The sequence below is a fragment of the Channa argus genome, chromosome 12 (genome assembly GCF_033026475.1).
Source record: "Channa argus isolate prfri chromosome 12, Channa argus male v1.0, whole genome shotgun sequence".
In the NCBI taxonomy this organism is placed as follows: domain Eukaryota; kingdom Metazoa; phylum Chordata; class Actinopteri; order Anabantiformes; family Channidae; genus Channa; species Channa argus.
The window spans coordinates 16,922,701-16,946,096 of NC_090208.1; the positions used below are offsets into that span (position 1 = coordinate 16,922,701).

The 23,396-nt window shown below is 36.8% G+C and overlaps 2 protein-coding genes across 9 annotated transcripts in view; both read left to right on the forward strand.

The window, feature by feature from the left end:
* The first annotated feature begins 730 nt into the window (after nucleotides 1–730).
* LOC137138093 (B-cell receptor CD22-like) lies at nucleotides 731–11,631 on the forward strand. Its single transcript, XM_067525027.1, has 15 exons — nucleotides 731–908; nucleotides 3,608–3,874; nucleotides 4,027–4,305; nucleotides 4,475–4,774; nucleotides 5,515–5,781; nucleotides 6,666–6,904; nucleotides 7,067–7,172; nucleotides 7,289–7,304; nucleotides 7,385–7,461; nucleotides 8,811–8,826; nucleotides 8,917–9,014; nucleotides 9,116–9,166; nucleotides 9,268–9,330; nucleotides 9,446–9,508; nucleotides 10,491–11,631. Exons 1-6 carry the CDS (start codon nucleotides 872–874, stop codon nucleotides 6,812–6,814), a joined length of 1,299 nt encoding a protein of 432 aa, XP_067381128.1. The 5' UTR covers nucleotides 731–871; the 3' UTR covers nucleotides 6,815–6,904; nucleotides 7,067–7,172; nucleotides 7,289–7,304; nucleotides 7,385–7,461; nucleotides 8,811–8,826; nucleotides 8,917–9,014; nucleotides 9,116–9,166; nucleotides 9,268–9,330; nucleotides 9,446–9,508; nucleotides 10,491–11,631.
* Nucleotides 11,632–14,414: 2,783 nt separating this feature from the next.
* Nucleotides 14,415–23,396, forward strand: part of LOC137138088 (Fc receptor-like protein 5) — a 48,509-nt gene continuing 39,527 nt past the window's right edge. For 3 of the 8 annotated variants that reach the window (XM_067525001.1, XM_067525002.1, XM_067525003.1), the window contains exon 1: nucleotides 14,416–14,550. The gene's annotated coding sequence lies outside the window, so the exon portion shown is untranslated. Of the gene's footprint in view, nucleotides 14,551–23,396 lie in introns of all 8 variants that reach the window. The other 5 variants (XM_067525004.1, XM_067525008.1, XM_067525005.1 and 2 more) reach the window with 2 other exon arrangements.

Genomic DNA, 23,396 nt, shown 5'->3' on the forward strand with positions numbered 1-23,396 from the left:
TCGGATGTCCTTCCTGCCACAACCCTCTGCATTTATCCAGACTTGGGACTGGCACAAGAAGACACTGGCTTGTGCCCCCTTGCGGTTGCATTGCTTTTTTAATATGTATATTAATTACTATATATGTCTTTGATTCACACTTAGTTCAGTTTGTAGCACTGATAAAAATAAAACAGCACATGTTGTGTTTGACACCACTTCCTTCTGCTCTGGTGTGAAACTGTTTCTTGGTACAACAGCAACATGACACTTGTTTGTTTCAGCTGCTACAGTTTGTTTTTTCACCAGTTGCCAAAAAGTGCATAAACTAATGGTGCAACAACAGTTTGTTTTGATTTGAAGATTTGTACTAAATCTGTAAATTTGCTATATTTCCATAATACATTTATAGTAAAGTGAGGAAAAACAAACTACAGTTTCCACTTAAATTGGGGACAATGAAGTTATTGTTGAGTGTTGAACCACAGCTCATCACAATACGATATGGTCATAAGGTTTGCTACAGTAACTCATGTCATATGATGAAATTCTATTATTTTATAAATGTGAAAATATTTATAATAAAATCATTTTTTGTTTAATTTTTTTAAGGACCAGTAAAAACTTTTGTGCATTAAACAGGTTAATGTATTTTAGTGGTAAACAGGAAGTTTTTGCAGTAAATATGTGGTTGTTAAAACTGTGGTAGATGACTGTGTTTCACATAAAAAGGAAGGAAGAACAGAGAGGCTGTACTTTTTCAGATACATATATATAAAACCTAACTTCTCTTTATTCTTTCTGTCTTTGCTGTGTTACATATTTGAATGTAAAGTACAAACATTTGTCAGAATCAGAGCAGCAGAGTGACAGTGATGGTCTGCATGTGAAGATGGGACACACTTTGTTCTGTGTACTGTCATTATTCTGTGAGTACATCACTGACTTTCTATTAATCTATTGACTTTCAGAGACAAACTCATGTTTTCTTTTTATGGTAGTTTTCTATCTAACTTTATAGTTTAATAAGTGTCATGTTGGTTGTTGATCTGTCTTGGTTCAGGGAGGAGAACTGAGCTAAATACACTAGTGGACAATTATCTTTGTACAATCTGACAGTTTCTGCTCTAAGCTAAACTATATTATAAAGGGGCAGCTGTAGCTCAGTTAGTAAAGGCAATCATCCACAGACCACAGAGTGAGTGGCTCGATCCCCGCATGTGTCCCTAGGCAAGACACTGAACCCCTAACAGCCCATTCCCCTCCCCAGCTGTGCAGTGCCGGACCAACCCCAGTAGAAATGGCATCTGGCATAAAAACTGTGCCAAATCAACATGCAGACAATGATCCGCTGTGGTGACCCTCAACTCATGGGATAAGCTGAAAGGACAAAAAAAAAAAAATTAAAATGTGCTCCCAGTTTCTTTACCAACATACATAATGTCATATTGGATATTTGTTGATAAACAACAACGGACTCTTTTAAAATTTTCAGTATTTTAAAAATGCATTTGTTAATTATGATTTTCATATATATATATATATATATATATATATATATATATATATATATATATATATATATATATATATATATATATATATATATATATATATATATATATATATATATATATATATATATATATTAACATTACATCTTCTCTGTGGTCATATTTGATCATTTTTGTAACATGATACTTTATGTGTAAACAGAAATAATACTTTCTACTTTCTTTCACAATTACAATTAGAATTACATCAAGGTAGGAATGTACTATTTGTTAGATTGATAGATTTTAATGTTAGTTATTGTCGGGTGACCTGTTCAACATCTGAACACGTGACCTGTGAGTGCAGCTTTGTTTGTAGATTTATTATTAATTCTTTATTAAATTGTACATTTCCTCAAGTTTTCAAAGATGAGTGTTTATACGGCAACATTGTAACTAAACAGTGAAAATATTAAGAAAAGCTCAGAATCATGATCACATCAACTCTGAAGTCGGCAGAAAAGCCGGCTGATATTTAAAAAGAGTTTTACAAGCTACATGAGATAAACAAGCAAACTTCTGGTTAAATGAAATAAATACAAATACAGTAAGAAGCTGTTTATTAAGATCAAAGCCTGTTCAAGTCAGGATTGAGAAAACTGGCGAGTTTAGTGATTTGTTCTTAAAAACCATAAATGAAATATGTTTATCTGTTTATCAGCAGTGTAGAAAAAGACACATTTTGGTACCAACAGTAAAACAACAAAATCAGAAAGATGATCATGGACCAGTAGCTGCTATTGTTATGTAGAAGAACAGATTATCTGAGCGCAAGTTTTTTCTCCTTTTTCAGTGTCATTAAGCTTTTTAGATTTTCTTATTTCAGATTTAAAATATTCAAAGTGTGTTTGAAACTTTTATTGAATAAGTCAAAGGGTGAGAGTCATTGTTAAGTGTATTTACTCCCCTTGTGAATTTTCTGCTCTAAATATAAAATAATCACTGTTTAAATGTTATTAATAAATCCAAAATCAGCATGATTGTTTAAATTGTAAGAATAATTTACTGAGTAGTTAGAATCTTTTAACTGATCGGCTGGTACAGTGAGCTCCAATTCAGCTACAGATGATTCTCACACTGTTTGTCCAAAACAAAAGTCTGTAACTTTAACTCATTTTTGTTACAAACAAATGTAAAACATATAGTTTTACATCATAATTTTCTCCAAATCCTTTGAAACCTACAGTTGATTGTAAATAGCACAAAGTCAAATGTTGAAATTAGAAACTCAGATGTTAAAACTAGAAATTAGATTGTGTTTTGACAATTGGTTTTTGTTTTTTTAATGCCAGAAACTAATTTAAAAAACTTGAAAACAGGGCAAAAAAAAACACTGGAAAATGTGTATTATGCTAAAATCAAAATCAAAATGGAAAATCTTACAACTGATATGGTTACTGGTCACTGGTCAGTATTATGATTGTGTATTAAAGGAATATTCCAAAGACACTGAGAAGCCCATCCAAATAAGCCCACGGTTCACTAATGTCATAACCTTTGGACAGTGGAGTCTAAAATTCAAGTGTTATTGTCAAAGTGATGAGAAACACAGGAAACATGAAAAACAGCAATGTATTACCAGGTCACTGCTTCAGTCATTTTTAACAGAAACCACAGTTTATCCATCAAAAGTTTAATATCATCATCTGATAGTTGTTTGTCCTGCTAGATTATCAAAACTTATAGACTCAGTAATGTGTTTAGTTCATTTAAATTATAAAATGGTTTATACAGTAGGTTACAGGTACAGACCATCACCTTTGAACAAATACAAACTTGTTTTTTATCTGAATTTGTTTCTTTTATTCAATTCTATTTAATTTTGGTTGATTTGGGTTTTGTGACTCATTCTAAGGTTTTTTTAATCAAGTTTTGTCTTGAACATGTCAAATTATTACCACATTTTGCTGATTCAGTTCATTTCAACAAATTGGAAACATTATTAAAGTTTTCTTTGCAAATTAGCTTAGTGAGATTTGTTATGCACTTATTATTTTTAACAAGATATTTAGGTTACACTAAGTCACAGGGACAATAATGACCTTTGTATTTCCGTGTTCTGTGCTCAACTGCAGCTAAACCAAAGGCCCATTTAAGAGCTGATAGCAGTGACATTCCTGTAGGAGGCAGCATGACCCTGACCTGCTCTGTGAACCCATCATCTGGATGGAAATATTTCTGGTACAGAGGTGATGAATCCTCTGAACTTCTGACCAGACAAGTTTCCGACTTACCTGAACAAATCAGTGTCTCACAGGAAGGACTCTACTGGTGCAGAGGAGGAAGAGGAAACCCAGTTTACTACACAGAGTATAGTGACTCTGTGAGAATCAACAAAAATGGTGATTTAAACAAATAAAAACAGTTGAAATAGTTGATGTGTAAACATGACTTTTGAGATTTATGATAAAAAATAATTTAGCTTTATGTTGATTTTACCTGCTTTACTTTTTACTTACTTTTTCCTTTTTATTGTCTCTTTCTGTTTGAACAGTCCCAAACAAGGCGACTGTGACTCTGCAACACACCTGGTCTCAGATATTCACTGATGAGACGATCACTCTAACATGTGAGATCACGGACAGAGGAGACACTGAGTGGGAATATGAATGGAGAACAACCAGCTCAATGAAACCTCCAGAACAAAAGGAATACGAGATTAGACGTGTTACCTCATCACACAGGGGAGAATACAGCTGTAGAGCCAGAATGAAAACTGCACAACAGTCTTCAACAGATTGGAGTGATGTCTTCATACTGACAGTATCTGACAGTAAGTCCAATCATAATTAATATCATCCTGTAATGTTATGTAGATAAATATATTTTATTTAACAAAGCTAAAATTCATAAAAAGGGGACAGACACAGAGAACATGTGTCAAAGATGCTGAACATAATCCACCAACAACACACACTAACATGTTTCCATTGATTTAACAGAGCCTCAGCCTGTCCTCACTGTGTCTCCATCATGGCTGAGTCCTGGAGCCTCAGTAACTCTGAACTGTGAGGTTGAACATCCATCTGCAGGATGGAGGTTCTACTGGTATAAGACTGTTCCTGATCTGTCAGCCAAATACTACAGATATGAGCTGCTACCTGGTAGAGACAATGGGACTGAACAGAATTCCTCCATCATTCATGGACAGACACACACAGCAGGATATGTGTGTAGAGCTGGAAGAGGAGACCCAGTGTATTACACTGATCACAGTGAACCAAAGTTTGTCTGGTCTGGAGGTTTGTTTGTTTCTCTGTTTTCTCTGAATAAACACATGTTAATTCACATCAGTTCATTATTTTTTTTGTCAGTAAACTTGTTTGTTGACATGTGTGCATTCATGCTCCACCAGTAAAAGATATAGTTTGATTATTTTTTTCATTTATTTTTTATTCTTTGCTCTCATCAAACTGAACTTTCCTCTTTCCATCTTACTGTATGATTTCCTCATAAACTGGGCTGTGTTGCATTGTTTTCTTTTAAGTCTGTTTTCATTCCAGTTTATCTACAGTAATAACATGACAAAGAGTACAATAGGAAATATGTGATTTCTGTTGATACTTTGCAATGAGTACTTTTAATTTGAATCCATCAATAATTTTACTTGTCAGACATAAGATTCAAATCTAGACAATGAGTAAAACAGTTGTTCAGCTGGAGGAAAGTGGACAGTTAAGAGATAAAGAGAGAGATAAACAAGCAGCTACAGAACAACTGACATGTGCTGTGAAAGAAAAAACTTACTGAGAGAAAACTTCCCCATGTTCCAGCTGCTGTTGTCACTTTGTGACATTTCAAATATACAAAGTTTTAAAACCTTTTGGAAGTTGAAATCATATTTTGATGAAGAAACAGCAGTTTGCACTGATTCTCAATAAGTAGTTGAAGTAAAGGAAAATCACAGGCCTTTGTAATGTGGAATTTTAATTTTTCATAATTTCTTTGAACTATATTTTATATCTTTTGTCGTGTTTTTCAGATGTTCATCCATCAGCGTCTCTCACAGTGAATCCTGACAGAGTTCAACACTTCACCTCTGACTCTGTGTCATTGAGCTGTGAGGGAAACTCTACTGAGTGGACAGTGATGAGGTTTACTGATGGAGGCTTCCTGTCCCACTGTTATCACTGGGGGACTATGACTGGATCCACATGTAACATCTCCACTTCACAGTCTGGTACTGCAGTGTACTGTTGTGAGTCTGGATCAGGAGAGTTCAGTAATTCAGTCAACATCACTGTACACGGTATTTTTCATGAACTTTTTACATTTCTTTTATTTAAACATCCATTTGTCAACATCCTATTATGTACTTTAATACCCAGATCAAATTGAGCAGTCGACAGTGGTCACATGCTGAAGTGTCTTTGGGTAAAACACTGAACCCCAACATGCCCCTGATGTGTGCTCCTTACTTGTTTGGGATAAAGTGTCTGTTAAATGATTAAATGTAATTGTAATGTCAAAGTAACAACAACATGACAAATACAGACAAACGTCTAATATCACAGAATAATTTGGGTGGCAGGTCTTTAACTTCATCTGTTCACAACAATTTCTGCTCAAATTTATCAGTAAAAATCTGCCTTTTATAACAAATGACTAGAAATACTAGAAATAGAATAATTGTTTTCTTGTAGAAACTGCAAGTTAATATTCTGTGACTGATTCACAGATACATTATACATCAACAATGTATTTTAAAAATTAAAATAATGTATTGAGGGCTATTTACATTATTCCTCATTTACTATAGATCTACTATAACTGATCAAATTCTGACTTCTAAACATCACATCAGTCACAGCTTTGGCCTTATTCTGTTTTCAAATTAATCATAGTCACATATTATCACTTATCATAATTAGTTTGGGTTTCACATGCAGTTCTTATGTCAGTGATCAGATCATTGTTTTTTTTACCCTCAACATTATTTCCTGTAAAGGAAACTGATCACAGTGAAACTGTTATTTGGTAAAATGTTACTTATTAGACAGTTTGTAAATTCCCCAAATCAAATGTCAGATCTTGATGTAAATCTCTAAAATAAATCTTGTATCATTGTACATCAGCTTGTTCTGATGTTCTGCACCAGCTGATCTCTGAAACTTAACACTGACTGTTTTCCAGATACAGATATTATCCTGGTGAGTCCTGTCCATCCTGTGACTGAAGGAGAGTCTGTTACTGTTGGCTGTAAATTAAGAAACACAAACTTTCCAGTGTGTTTTTCTATCAAAATGACAAACTCAGACAAAATGACACCAGACAGGAGCTGAATATTTCTGCAGTGTGAAAGTCAGATGAAGGTTTCTACAAGTGTCAGTACTCAGGAAAAGAGTCACCACAGAGTTGGGTAACAGTTAAAGGTGAGTTGGAAACATGATCAACATAAACTATAATTTATGTGAATTCATTCATATTTAGTATATTTCAGAGTTTTGTCTTTACTAAGGTTTAAAGTCACCTGACACAAATTTTTGTAATATCTCCTGTATATATTGTTCCGGTAATAATATTTACAATAACAGTTGCAGAACACACAAGCTCTTCCTGTGGCTCTGATCATTGGGCTGGTTTGTGGGATCACATTTCTTATTCTCCTGCTCCTGTTGTTTGGTTACAGACAGTCCAAAGGTGAGTCATTTTTCTTCTGATATTATATACTTCCTCACTTAGTCTTGAATTGTTCATATATAAAGATTAATTTTCATATCATGACACGCCATGTAACATCACATGTCTTTTGACAGATTCATGCTTCATCAGGTCAGTATTCTCTTACTTAATATTCAACTTAAGTGATACTTTTCTTTCTGTATTAAATTTACTGTATTTACTATATTTAGGCCCATCCAGACAGAACATACCAGTCATGGCTCCAGCACAAAAGAAGAACATCATGAATACTCCTCTGCTGTCCATGGTTTGCTATTTTTTATTATATTCTTTTTCAGAAATCTTAAAGCCTAATTGTCAAGATTGTTTAAGTGGAGGACCCAAATAGAAAGATGGCAAGAGGAGGTATGTGATGAAAAAAAGCACTTTAGGTGAAATAAAGAAACAAACAGAAAACACTCCTGTGAAGAACAAAAATGAAGCTATACAGGAATCTAAGCATAAACACAAAATCACAAGGTAAAGGAAACAAGCACCAGATGGGGATAAATACTCTGCCAATCGAATACAGGGAGGAAACTAAAGAATCTAAACAAGAGAAAATGAAGCAAGAAAATGAACCAAAATGTGTGTGAATCTGCAGGGACTGAACAGGATCAGTGAGAAAGAAAGAAAGGTAAGCGAACATACAGGGAGCAAACTATAGCAGAGAAGAACAATCACCAAACCTCAGACTAAAGCCTCCAGTAGCAGAGTCCAAAACTGAAGTTTGGCAGAACTGGGAAGCTGGGGGAACAACTGGGAGAAGACAACAAGGATCTGGCAGGAAATGAATGTTGAGTAAATGGGAGTATAAATGGGATCTTAATGAGGCCACAATAAGCAGGTGAGCGAATGCAGGAGTGATAAAGAGCAATGAGGTAAATTAGAAAACCTGCAGGTTTCTGGGAAATGAACAAGAGAGTGCAAGAAGCAGAGCCAGAGAGGGAGAGTGCAAGTATGAGAACTGATGGAGGACAGAGAACAGGGTGTGTGAGTGGGTAGACAGGAGTCCAGAGTCCAGAGTCAGATCCATGACACCAACATGTATAACAATCAGTTTCTGAGATGAATTTAAACGAACGTTAATCACAAGAAGAAATCAACCTGTTTTTAAAAATGAATATTATTTACAATCTCAAGAATTTCTCATACAATCAACTCATCACATAAACACAATTCTGCATTGCGTCTAACTCAATTGTACCTAAACTTCTATTATACAGAAATTATTGTAAGACAGCACATGCAGACATGATAATAACATGGAAATATCTTACAGTCCCAACTGTGAATCATTGAACATAAGGAATCAAGTCTGTAAAGTATTGAATGACTTGTCTTTGCACTTATACTAAATGACACATTTAAAAACTAATCAAAAACTAGAACTACTGCATAGCAGTTGTGTTTCTCAATGAACTAATCAATCATATATATATATATATATATATATATATATATATATATATATATATATATATATATATATATATATGCTCTTTTCTCTTCTACTCATGAAGTCCATCAATCATTGATAAGCTTTTGATATGTGTTTATGAAGTAAGTAAATGGTACAATACAAAACAATGTGATAATAATTGTTTTGTTTTTCAGGTCCATGTTGGAACAGGTAGATACCACTATTTTCTCATATCATATTGAACCAGACAATTTAAATCATGTTCTTTATTCACTGCACAGCATTTTCTATGTGTTTTAGGCTCATTCAGTCTCTGAACATCAGTAAAAAACAACTACAAACTACAAAACAAATAGTCGACCAGAGTCAGTCTCAAGTTTACTCCTCTCTTCTCCATGGTCAGACTCAAAATGTTTTACTTTCACAACTATCAGTTGTAAAATACAGTTTAAAGTAAATCATTTTATTAATTTTGTTGATTTTGTATGTGATGTTGTAGGTGATGCTGCTGTGTATGAAGCGATCAGAGGCTCTGGAAACACAGAAAGTGGTAAAGTATAAACTTTGATTAATGTCAGATTCTATGACTAGAACTGAATGATCAAAGTATATGTCATATTTTTTATGTTCAATACAATGTTCATATTTCAGATGGTCAAACAGATGAATATCATAATGTCACACTGATTCAGTGTGAAGCTCTTGACAAAACAGGTCAGTACACGTATTAAACATGTTGTTGAATATTAAGACTTAAAGTATTGTTATGGAAAACTACAAATCATTAAAAACATGATTTTCTTACACATTCTTATGATCATCTTGACAGGGAGACCTGATGATACAGAGGAGAACTGTGATTACAACAATGTGAATCCAGATCCAACCACAGGTACAAATATTATCACTGCACTCACTTAGTTATTAATAATTCAAATAGATTTACAGTAAAAATGTATCATTCTTAAACATTACAGTAGAAAAGTGTAACACCAGCCAATGAGCTTACAAGTCTGAAAACAACAGATGAGACATGAAAAATTTAGTTCCACACTAACAATTGACTATATTGTTTCTATCAGTGACTGATTTAGACGTATACGTGGGACTTTGTGTCACTTAAATATTCCAATGAGCTTTACACAGAGTGTGTGTTCCTGTCTGCAGCCCTACACACATGCACAGTTGGAGAAAGTCGTTTAGAAACCGGGTTTCACGCACACATGGCAGAGAAATCGACGTTCTCTGACAGAAATCTACCTGGGGAAACCAGGTTTTCCTAATCTCCTACCCCGATATCAGAAACCAGCTTCCTGTTTACATGAGTCTTAAGAAATCAGCTTTTCTGAGAAAGCAGAATGTAACCTGGTTACCTAAGTTCATGTACACACACCCTCTGGATGTACACAAACACACATGGCTCTAATACAGCCCCACGTCTTTACACAATTACAGGTCTTTGTAGTTTTAAACACATCAATCCAGACTAAGAAATAACTGTATTTTGTCTTCGGTATTTAAAACCAAAATACCTCAGGAGTAAAACCAAGTTAATATGATCTTAACTACATTTGTATAAGAAGATGTTTTTTATAATATTTTCACACCTTTTCACTTGTTTAAATAATTACAGAAATTGTTCTTATTTAATAATGTTCAGTGAAGTAGACTGAAAAATATAGATATCTGCTGTTATTATCTTCTATTTTCTTCTTTTCTATTTTCTATACTTTTGAGCAAAGTGATGAGGAGCATCAGTCATAGTGTGTTAAAACTTTTTTTATTAGAATCAATTAGACCTGAAGAAAACTTTCTCAGGATAATTAAGAATTTTCTTTATTTACAAACTGAATAACTTGTGATTTTTTTTTCAGGTTTATGAAGAAAATGCATCATCAACAAAACAAGACACACTTAAATGACAACAACAACAAAAAACCAACAACAATCATTCCTACTTTGTTAGAACATATTTCTGATGATGAGCTTGAGCTATGGCAAAAGCAATTTCAGTAGCAGAATAAAGGTAGAATATTTCCCTCTGAAATGTAGTAAAGTAAAAATAGCCTAAATTTAAAATACTCTTGTACTTCACAATTTAACTTAAGTAGAGTAATTGAGTAAATTTAATGAGTTACATCCCACATCTGGTTACCTGCCAAACAGCTGGATACCCTTCCTGGATGTTCTAGCAATAGTGAGCGAGCTGAATGTTTTCTTTCTGTATTCATTCAACTTGTATCATAAAGAGCATCGTAAAAAACTGTAAAGGGTGAGTAACAAAGAAATAGGCCTAAGTCCTTTCATGACTCAAACCTTAAACTTTGACGTTATAAATATGGCTACATAAGTCCACTAAACTGAGCAAAGACAACCGATCTGTTATTGAAGCAAAAACATTTTTGTCATAAGGGCTTTATTAACTATGTTGAATAATTTACATTTAGGATCTAGTTCCTAAGTTATTTTAACTGTCAACAATGTTGGTGATTTTGTTTTTTCATCAATTTTGTACCTGATAGGTCGACTTCAATATGGATTAAAATTGTGACTTCTTGTGCTTATAAATGTACTGTACAGTCTTCTGAATACTATTGTGTACTGTCATGTTGCTGTTTATGTGAAGGAGAAGTGCAAGAAGCCAGTGTCCAGTGAATAGCAGACTATAACAATGCAGAGGAAGAAACTGGCCCTTTGAGGAGAACTTCCGTTATGCAGGTGTTAAATTCCATATTACTGATCTTCTGTCAATGAATCTATATTGTAGTTGAGATGAAACCTAGGACTAGTGTAATGTGTGGAATAATTGTGATATTTCTGTTAAAAGGAGTACGATTTGTGTATGTGAGAAAGAGGTTAGGAATGAACCAATAAAGCAACTGTAACTAATGGACTGGATAAACACTGAGTAGTTCCAACTGAATAAGCAATGGCTGAGATCAATGACTTCTACATGCACATAATTCTTAGTGCTTGTTTTTGAAGGATGAAATGATACAGTTTTAATAGCTGACTACTCCCCCAGACTAAATTACACTGACAAATATAAGAATAAGTTAAAGAATAGTATGAAAATCAAAACATAAGCCAAACTTTACCAAATTCCCCAAACACTTTTTACAATGTTAGTAGTTACTACTGTGACTGATTTTTCCAGGTTAAAGATACAGAACCTGTTATATACTCTTCCTGTTCCCTGTTCTCTGCCCCAGCGTTACTACACTCATTGCCTGCTCTAATAACTGTATTTTAACCTGTTATTGGAAACAGCATGTCAGCCACTCCCTTTTTATGTATCTACCTTCCTGTGTTTACACATTAATTACCATGTGATCTGGTCTGTTGGTTGTTTGCTTCCTGTGTTTCTGAGTATATTCCCTAGTTGCTCCCTGCATCAGGTTATGTTGTAATTAAGTCTTGTTTCACTTCCTAGTCTCTGGCCTTTGGGTGTTTGGGCCCCTCATCATTTACATGACGCACTAGATGTTGTGATTTATGCTTATGTCTACTGATGTACATCAGACATTGAACCTTACTGTATCTCATATTTCTATTCTATATTTCTATTCTGTAACCTGGAGAAAACTCGTGTGTATTTCACCTGTCAGTTATGATCAGTGCTCCCTCCAATCAAATTTTTCTACGTCATACAGCAAGGGAATTCCTCCTTTAAGTGCATATATAGTTTTAAAAAGTAGCCGGGTATTATCCTAGCTATTGCTGCTACTGCTGCTATTTTTCTATCTCCTTACATTATCAAAACCTTTGGAAAAATTGCATAAATTACAGGTGAGTGTTTTTATAATATATTTTACACTTTAATACTGAAGCATATATTTTAAAAAAGTATAGATTTTTCTTTAACAAATTAAAAACTATATTAAAAAAAGTAAAATGTGTTATATGTGTTTTTGTTAAAGGCATTCTTCAACAGGGCAGTTCAGATGTCTGGTGGATGAGGCACTAGCGTGTAACGACAGGTGTGTACGACCAAGTTGCTGCTACTCTCAACTTATTTAGAGCCTGGTTGGTTGTTTTTCTTACACTATGTTGTTTTATGTCTCGAACTGAAGTAGTTCTAGACGCCCCATTGCACGAATTCAGGACTGTTATAGTAAATAGACCAGCCTCTGAAAACGGTGTGTACAAGTCTTATTAAATAATATTCTTTTTTCAGACTATTAATGTAATCTGATAATTGTCTTTTTGAAAACAGAAAGCCCTTAACATTGGGGCATATTCCCCAGTGCTAAAAGGAGCAGGCACAATGCTTGTATGTACAGATGTTTTGTTTTTTCAGTACAACCTTCAATGCATAAAAACATGTCTATATATACACTGGAGTTAGACGATCTAGGAACGGACCTCTTCGATCTGTGAGTACAAGCTGGAAGAGATTGGCGATGTAGTGATACCCGTTGTTTATAATCGTGTCGATAACTACAAGGCGGGTCTTCAGACCAACAGGGAAACTACTCTGTGTAAGACAGTTGACATAGCTGGCTCTGACCCTTGTGATGACAATCATAGAGGTGATGATGATGATAATGAAGATACCCTGACATACATACTGTACTTAAATCTATTTTTACGCTATTGAGATCCCTGGCACAATTTTAAAGAGCATATTCATTCACACACAATCAGCGGGTAAGCAGCCTAAATAAAAACATTACAGGTTCTATACACCAACACACTAGATGCATTAATGACCTTACATGTGACCACAAGACACATCTTTACATATTGTCCCTGATACATAGTGAGTTAAAGAAGGGGAGGGGGAGTAGATCTAATAAGTAGTCATCAACAGTCAAGGCCATGGCACCACAGAGAAAAAATAATATTTCAATTACGGGAAGGAGCCATTGCACATCAATTCAATTCAATTCACTTTATTTTCTTCCCAGGGGGCAATTTAAAGGTGCATAAAAGTAGCTTAAAAATACACACTCAATAACACAGACACACAATAAACACAATCAACACACACCATACAACATCAACATTCCAAATAAAACTCATAATAAAATAATTTAAAAAGTGCTAGAATTATAGTTTGTTAAAATGCAAGTCAATTTAGGAGCTTGACCGCCCTATAGGGACAAAGGTAATTTTTCTTCTCTGTGTCCTGCAGCCTGGACAATGAAGTCTTCGTCCTGAGGGGAGCCACTCAAATTCAGGGAATAGAATGTGGGAGGGGTCCTCTAGAAACCCAGATGCTGATTTCATAGTCTGCTGGTCACATAAGTCTGTAAGAGCACGAATAGGTTGTCCAATAATTTTTGAGCAGACTTTAACCATATTCAGCAGGCGATTTCTGTTTTTCAGAGAAATGGAGTGAAACCAGCACATAAATGAAAAGATTATTATATTCTCAATGAAGGCATAATAGAATGTGGTGAGAATGTCCTTGGTAGTCCCAAATGATTTAAGCTTCCGAAGTAAATACTGTCTCTGATGGCATTTTTTTAAAATTTCATCTGTATTAGATTAAAACTTCAGCATGTTATCAAAAATTGTTCTCAGGTATTTATACTCTTCCACAATCACCAATGGCTTCCCCTGTATGATGGTAGAGACGGCTTCAGCCATGTGTCTCTGCTTGGAGGAAAAGGTCACTATCATATCCCTGGTTTTATTTGTATTAAGCTCAAGGCACGAGTTTCCACACCACTCCACAAAATCCTGCAGAGCTGAGCTGTGATGCTGTGTGAGGCCAGAGAGCAGAGACAGGAGGACGTGTCATCAGCAAATTTCACAATGTGACAATTTGACTGGACAGATCTGCAGTTGTCTGTGTAGAGGATAAAAAGTAGTGGAGAGAGAACACAGCCCTGCGGATAGCCAGTGGAGGTGAAGAGGATGTCGGACAGAGAGTTGTTCACCAACACTCGCTGTGACCTGTTGATAAGAAAATTTAGGATCCACAGGGTGAGTTGATGGGCGATATGAAAGCGTGTGGTTAGCTTTTGTGTTAAATGGTGTTAAATGCTGATGAAAATTCTGCAAACAGGAGTCTGGCTGTGGAGTTGGGGATTTACAGATGTCTGTGGATAGTATTCAAAAGGAATATCCTTGCATCATCAACCCCTGTGCCAGCCCTGTATGCAAACTGCAAAAACAGTTGTGGGAATTCCCTGGGAAGGTAGAATGGACGCAGGGAGACAGCCAGGAGTTCTATGTCAGTGATACACAGCTTTTCCCTGACAACAACTGTTTTGCACCAGTGTAGATTAATGTAGAGGCAGACCGCACCACCATGTTGTTTAGCTGTCAGCTCGGTGTCTCGATCTAACCTTACAGGAAAGCCAAAGCCTTCTATGTACAGTTTGTCACTGTTATCGTTTCAGTAACAGCAAGAATGGAAGCAGACCGATACTCATATGAAACACATTGGCTTGGAGTTCATTAGTCTCATTGCACAGTGAGTGCACGTTAGCAAGGATCACTGATGGAAGTACACGGTATTGTTTACTTTTCCTCGCTTCAGTCTTGCTTTGATCCCACCCTTCTTCTTCCCCCGTCTTGTTACCTTCTTTTAATTGTTGTGAAAGGGGTCCGTCTGACCGGGTGGGTTTGTGCGTTGTAGCTCCTCCGGTGACTTGTCTGTGACAGTAACTTGGTGAGAGTGATATTGCAGCTGTAGCAAAAAGTCTCTGGAGTAAGTGATCCGTGGAATGTCTGGAAGGCTATATCCTGTAACACAGGAACACAAAAATCCACAAGGTCCCTGTGTAGTCCATATTCACCAAACGTTAGGCTAATGCTAGTTGGCTAACTAGTGTTAGCTTGCTAGTCCGGTGTGTATGAGGTTGTCACAGCATTCCCCCAACTGTAGCAGTCACTACATACATACGTAACGTATCAAGAAAACACAAGTTCACACTCTCCTCGCTCGCATAACAACAGTACGAATAAAGAAGAAGAAAAAAATAATGATGAAGATACGCCAGCTACCGTAGCAGAGTGGCACAGAGAGGCTGAGTTAGACCTGTCTACTAGGCCGCCAGGCAATGACTCTGAAATCGCTGTGGTGAGTGGTTGTTCAATCAGAGCAGGATTTATCAAGATTTGCTGACAGATGTTTTGCATGTTTATTCCACGGGAAGTAGCAGGATGTGTCAGAGACCCAGATGTAGGAATGTGTAAGACAGTATGAAACAGCACTGGGTGCCTTGGTTACAGAGCATCGTCAAAGTGTTTCAGACAGCCAGGTGCTCGAGTGTGTAACGCAGTACGAGAGAGCAAAACCCTGAAGGAGCAAATATCACCGAGTCAGGAGGGGCTGGGGGGGACAATGGCTTCTGTGGTCCTAGCATGCAGACAGGTAACCAGATAATCATTAGAGAGATACCAACATTTAATTCTGTGGAGTTGTGTCAGCATGTGGATATTGATTTAAGGAACCTGCAGGATGTACCAAACAGGATGAGAAACATGTTAACAGATGTGAAAAACAATTCTCCAGCAGATACTTGTTTAAATGTAGTGTTGACAGGTCCTTCACTGGCGAGTGATGTTCAAACTATCTTACGTGCCAGCGATCAGTATTATGCAGACGTGTTTCTGGAACATATTGCCCAGGTGATGCAGAGTAATGAGTTGGAATTTGTTTGTGGAGGTGGTGCTCGCCTAAAGTTACCAAACATCCCATATGCTGATATAATTAGGAAGAAAACATGTTTTCTCTTCACACCTAGAAATGCTACCATTGAAAACAACTTGTGCTTCTCACAGTGTTTGGCAAATTATCTATTTCCCACTCAAAGCCCAGCAGAAAGATTGGAAATTCCAAAAAAGATTGAAAAACGCCTGGGCTTTAAAATTATAGTGTTTCATCATAATCATGGCAAAAAATTAGACTTATTCCAGACCCATGACACACCTCACCCCCAGACAGCATGGCTCTATTTACACACTGACCACTACCATTTGATATTGAATAAGACGGCTTTTTTTGGATCATCCTATATTTGTAAATATTGTCACACACCATATGAGACGCCCCTGTGCCACAATTGTGGACATCCATGTAATGTATGTTTTACAGACTGTGACCGTTCAGGTGCCACTGTGCAGTGTACAGACTCCAAGTGCATCTGCAAATCTAGTCAGTGCTCAAAGACATAAAAAGCAGGATCCCATATACAACACAGTCCCCTGTTATAGGTTAAAATATTGCACAGAGTGTGGGAAGCTGTACACTGTCTCAGAAAGTAAGAATGGGGGACATGTCTGTCAACCTGCTAAATGTCTGCACTGTCAGGAAAACCTTAGTGGAGACGACATAGCTGCTTCATACAACCTATTAAAAAAAGAAGTCTCAGTGCACCTACATCTCTTATGACTTTGAAACTAAAATTCACGATGGTAGACACGAGGCTAACTTTGTGTGTGCTATGGATTATAAGGGGAATAAATAGTGTGCTACTGGTCTTGAGTGTGTAAAGATTTTTTAGAGCACTACAGGCGTCCTAAATACAAAGGTTACACATTTATTGCGCACAATGTCTCAGGACTTGATTCTCACATTGTGGTGGAGCATCTGGTCAAACAGGGTATCACAGCTACTCTGACCATGAGAGGGAGCAGAGTCGTAATAATGCATGATGCTGCTTACAAATATTGGTGGATCGATAGTTTCTGTTTTCTGCCAATGTGTTTATCCAAAACGCCTGAATCACTAGGGTTTAGCCATAAACTTGCAAAACGTAATTTCCCTCATAAATTTAACACTAGGGAAAACGATCACAATGTGGGCTCATATCCAGATGTCAGTGGTGACAGGATGAATGAGAGTGAAAAGAAAAGCTTCATGGAGTGGTACAGATTTCTGACATTTCTGATTTCATGTCAAAATGTCAGTCACTGCAGAGTCTTGTTAAATCATATGTGGCCAATGGGGTTTCAGATAATCATCTGAGCACTGAATCTGAAACAATTGTTCGGAATAAAAAAACCTTTGCCCTAAAACATTCTACACTTTCCTGTCATGTGCAGGTTGTTCACACTAAGCGGAGAATTGCTGCCTGATTATTCATCCTCCCTTATGGCTTCTGATCAGCTAGAACAGAGGATATAGATAATATTGTGTACATATATTTTTGCTGGCAACCTCTTTATGAAAAGTTGTTAAGAATAAGAGAAATTTATTTTGTGAACAGACTGCCAGACTCTTTATGCGACGATGTGCTTCTCCCCACACATCAGAAAAATCTGCTAATTATAGGAGATTTATTGAATGATGCCAGCAACAATGTAGAAATACAAAATTTTTTCACTAAATATGTCCATCATAGAAATCTTAGCTGTTTGTACCTGGTTCAGGTACATCTTTTTATTCAGGGTAAATCAAGTGGGACCATCAGTTTAAACACAAACTATCTAGTGTTATTTAAATCACATTAGGTCAGACAGATGTTTCCCGGTAATAGCAGATTTTTCCAGGATGCTTTTAACGACGTCCTGCCTACAGGTATCTGCTCATAGACTTTAAAGCTAAGACACTTGATCATCTGGGACTCAGAACAGACTTACTATCCGACCCTCAAGTAGTGTACGTGTCTAAAAACCAAAGAACCTGATAATGTCAGCAATTAGAAATCAGATTATTTTGGAGGCTTTATATAAAGCACCTCATAAGGTCAGATTAGCCATAGTGAACAGCGCCGGACCTGCCATTTCATTCATCACCAGTCTCATTACACGTAGCTGAGTGACTTCTATCCCACAGCACCAGCTGGAGGCTTTAAAACAGCATCACCAGAATCAAAATACAGGGTCTATTAGACAGTCGGTGGAAAATGAGCCAGATAAAGCTATGGCCAATAATTTGATCCTCCCTGACACCGTTTTGTATTAAAGGCCAAAAAGTACGCTGGTGTTTTACAGCGGTACTTCTCACTTGAGAAACAGGGTGATCATGAAAAAAGTAATGATCAGCTTGACACTATCTGGTGCTAAAAATAGGTCGATGATGCTGACGTAATGTTGGTGGACATTCTAAAACACATGACCATTAAACATAAGACACACGTACAGCACATATTAGACTCCAAGTCAAAAACTCTGTCTCATGGACTGTGAGGTCGTGGTAAAAACTGTAAGACAAGTTTAGGAGGCAAAAGGGAGCTCAGCAAAACAGAGAAACATGCAGTTATGTAAGTCTAGATAATCTTCTCCGCTTGATGAAATGTAGAATTCCAGAGGTTGCTGGACGTGATCGCAGAGATCGGTGGAATTTCAACGTGGATTTCTCAATACTTGTCTGTATGGCAAAAAGGTCTAGTTTGCTCTTTACACACTCGTGTGTTGGCTGTGATCAGCACCATTGTTTATTTCAGAAGATGTCGGTACTTGTCGTGTGGTCCTGCCTCTTCTGCAGTTTCTTCTTAGCAGTCTTTGCTGTTTTTACGATTTTTTACTGGTTTGGGCTCTGTGACACCACATGTATATCCCACAGGAGGTCTTTTTATTGGTCTTTTACAGTAAACAGCCGTTTCCCTCCTGCTTCTTCGTGCACCTCCCAATATTAGACACCACATCGCCCACAATACCCGATGATCCTGTTTTCAGATGAGATGCGGCTTTGATGAATAACCGTTTACGTAAGGCCGAAGAGACTGTGTTACACCCCGCCAAGTCCATTTCCGTACTTTGTAATGCTGCGAATAAATCCGTGTAACTTGCCGCCTGCTTGATTTACATAATAAGATGTATATCACCCGTCGTCATGTGTGTATGAATTATATGCCACATCAACTCCTTATGCCGTCAGCGTGTGGTTCAGAAATATTGTTTTAGAGGTCTAAAGTGGAGTTTATTGATTACTTTCCAGTATGTAAATGGTATATATTGATTCTGATCTTTTCTTAAAGAAGTTTCTATGTCATCAATGACTGATTTGGAGAGAGATATGTATTGTGGCTTATCATAACTCAGAGTGGACATCCTACGCTCGTCGCCGCATATGTTTATACTCGTTAGGAGGGGACCTGACTGTCCCCCACCAGCTGATAATCTGCAATGTCGCTGTAAATAAATATATTCACCACCATGGATGTCTGCAGGGAGCTACATGGATCTTTTTGAATATGAACGTTAGACCGTTAGCCCCCATGAAGTAGCCATGATTTGTATTATTGTTATACTGCATGGAGACCCTCGCTGTAGACGGATTCTCAATAATGTGGGCATTAAATTCTTTCACTATTTTTGTGATGGTCTAAAATCCAGTGTAATGTTGTACAGCTCCCTTCTTTCGGTGTTGTAGATATTTATAGCAGCACACTATATCCTGCTGTTAAGCACTTCAATGCAGATCGATTATTTCCTTTTCAGGTATTAAAGAGTTAAATTTTCAGGTCATAATAACCACTTTACCAAAACATAATTTTCACGTCATACTTTTTCTCTTTCCAATTTTTTTTTTTTAAATTTTGAAAATGTTATCTTTATCGACAATCACTCGCTGTAACTGTTTTTTATAAAATGTCCCCTGCAATATTTCTCCAGCTAGGTCCACTAATTTGTACACCAGTTGCTATACATTCAGATATTGTGAAATATTCATCACTGAATGTTCATATCCTTTCCTAAAAACACTGCGCAATTTCGATACTTGAAACGGACAATGTTCCGGGTCTTTGTTTTGCAAAGAGTGTTAAAGAGCACAGATTCATTACTCTTATTAACATTAATGTAGCCATCTTTATCGGTCTGTGGTGAGAATTATTAGAGGCACCAACTTGGTCGTATGATTTCTATATATCGCTGTTAATTAACAGAAGAGAAATGGTGCGTAAAGTTCTATTAAACCACTATGCAAAGCATGCTTTGTTATTTTTAGTTGAAAACTGCCGAATATTAAAAGACTTTAACATGCTCTAGAATTCTGTAATAGAATCTGACATCAGAGTTTGAGGGATCCGCCCCTCACTGAGAATGTTTCAGTAAATATTGTACTAGACGCAGTTATCTATAAATGATAAATACATGGAAGATAAAACAGTACAAACATTTTGTTCAATACAGACACACACACACACACACACATCCTACATACTTTAAAGTAAAACATGTCTATAATTACCATTTAATTTTTAGTAGTCAATGTGTGTGATGATTCAGGGCAAAGACAGACAGTTGAGGGAAGACAACCCAGACTGAACAGCGCTCCACTGAATAAAAAACACAGTTTCAAACCAAGTGTTATCGGGTAGGGGTGTTGTAACCATTCTGAACAGCCTCTAGCAGCCATTATCCCATTCATATCCTCACATTTACGAGAAAATATAAATCCATCATGTGGTTTGTTAACGCGATCGGCCTCGACCCTGTAAATCACAGGGCTGAAAGCACTGACCCATTGTGCTACATACATCGACTCTGGAAAACCAGGCTGGCTCAGGTCGGTACATGGTGATGTACGGAAAAGTCTTTAATCTTTTACCGATAAACACAAGCATGATGAACAACCATTTCTGTCAAAACAGTCACGTATACTCATCTCAACATCCCCCGATTTGTATTTAATAATATAAACATTCCCATTCATTTCCTGCTGTTCTAGCTTTAACTCCACGGGTGCCGTACACTTCTCAACGCGTGTCTTTTTTTTTTACACCACCATCGAGGCATCCAAAACAGGGTCAATAGTAGACCGAGTAGCAGATCTGAAATTCATCATGTAGAAAAAATGTCCAAAAGGAGATAGAAAAGTAGCAGCAGCAATAGTTCAGCGGATCCGGTCAACGGATACGGACACGCCCGACTCTGTTGGGGTGGGGAACAAACAGTCACGACACTAAACACGCAGAGCACATGCGTGCACACGCACACGCTTTGCCCCCAGATCTATACTACTGCTGTTATCCTTAAAAATGGACCTAGGTAACAACCAGGAACAGATTTTCACTATTGCATAGAGGTATTTGCAGACATATTTCAATTTTATGCAAGGTTTTGCAAAGCAATTCTCTCATTTGTAAGAAGATTCTACATCAAAATTATGTGTGAATACATAAACACACAAATGCTTCTGGACTATATTAAATCCTGTCCATTACCCACATGTTAGACTCCAGCACCTTGTTCATCTCTGAGCTGAAGTCAGGGTAGCTGTCATAATGGACTGACAGCTGTAGTTATCTAGGATCTCAATGAATTCTTCTTGGTCAATGATGTCAAAATCTGATTGACAGGATTCAAACACTGTATGGTCAGATTCAGACGTGTATTTCAGGAAATTCTCCACTACATCACTCTTCACATATTCCATGATAGCTTGCTCTAATATGACAGGCACAATTGTTACAGGCAGATACTTCACCCTCACCCATCCAAAAGCAATGATTCGGCCTACACTCTCCCACTGCTGCTGTCCAAAATGTTGCCTTAGGAAAGTTACTTTAAAAGCATTTCCTGTTGGTCATTGATCACAGAATTGATTCCAGACTTCTGACAGTCTCTTACAACTTCATCATCATACTCCATCTCAGCTGTTCCATCTGGACGTACAAGCTGGATTTGGATGTCAATATCTTGAACTCCATCATCACAGAAATGTGCTATGAGCTCTGTGGGCAACTAAGACTCTCTTCAGTCTTTTACTAGACGGTGTAGCCGGGCTTGCTTGCCTCACACCTATTCTCTTACTGGAATAAAACATGCATTGTGTTGTGCGTGATGAGGAATGAAGTGAGGACCACAGCTATCTTGCCAACAGGAGGGGAATTTATTTTCTGTCATCTCAATTCCGTGTAAAGTAAAATAGACCACGGCTGGTGCAGCTGTAAACATAATCCCAGCTCAATTTGTTTGACTTATGAAAAACCAATACAAGCCGACAGTGCTTTATATGAGATCTAATATTAATGTTTTGTGTTACACACATTGTACATGTGTTGACCATGTCCATAAGCTGCGCGTCTCATGTCCCTTCACTTCTACTTAGTCCATTACTATTACGGACAGGGTCTATTTTTGCGTGAATAAAAAATTAAAAATGATCACAATGACCTAAATGGGTTTAGAGAGAAACTAGCCACCACCTAGCACATTGGGGCTGCAGCAAGCCCTGCTTTCCTTGTTTATAAATGATAGTTGTAAAACCTTTTTCCAATAAACTGTATTCATACAGTAAAAATAAATAAGGTTAACATGAGATAAATCAAATGACTGGTCAGTTAACATTACCCACATGGTGTTATGCTACATGTGACAACATATTTAACATTGTTTTACTACATTTTATCATGTATATCAGAAGATACACGATACCTTCATGGAGCTCACGTTGAAGTTTGGCTTGGGTAGGAGAACACAGCAATGTTGCTTAAACAGTGGCCTAAAACACGCCCAACCATGTCCCTTTTCCTTTAACTATCCTATGACCAAAAGATGTGCATCGTACTTCCTGGTGGCATCTCATTATTTTGACTCAGTAAGTCATTATTTTGAAAAAGTATCTCAATATTTAGATTTAATAAGTAATAATATTGAGATATAGGATCATGATTTTTTTTCCCTCAAACATGCTTCCATAGTATATCAAGGACAAAATTTTATTTAAAAATAAATGAAAACCTGTTTGTATCATTTATTTAACATCGTACGTTGAGTTTCAGGAGGCCCCTCACAAAACTGTTAATTTCTAACAGTGGAACTTGTGTAGCTTGTGGTAGTGAGTCATATCTAATATCATATGGGTTCAGACTGTATTTACAGGCTATTAGTATAGTAGACAGCAGGATTCAGAACTGTGAAAGCGACTGGCT

Excerpts from the sequence above, each read along its gene's own strand:
- LOC137138093 (XM_067525027.1), top strand. The coding sequence starts at position 872 with ATGGGACACACTTTGTTCTGTGTACTGTCATTATTCT. Across the intron at positions 3,875-4,026 it reads TGTGAGAATCAACAAAAATG|TCCCAAACAAGGCGACTGTG; the intron begins GTGATTTAAACA and ends CTGTTTGAACAG. Across the intron at positions 5,782-6,665 it reads AGTCAACATCACTGTACACG|ATACAGATATTATCCTGGTG; the intron begins GTATTTTTCATG and ends ACTGTTTTCCAG.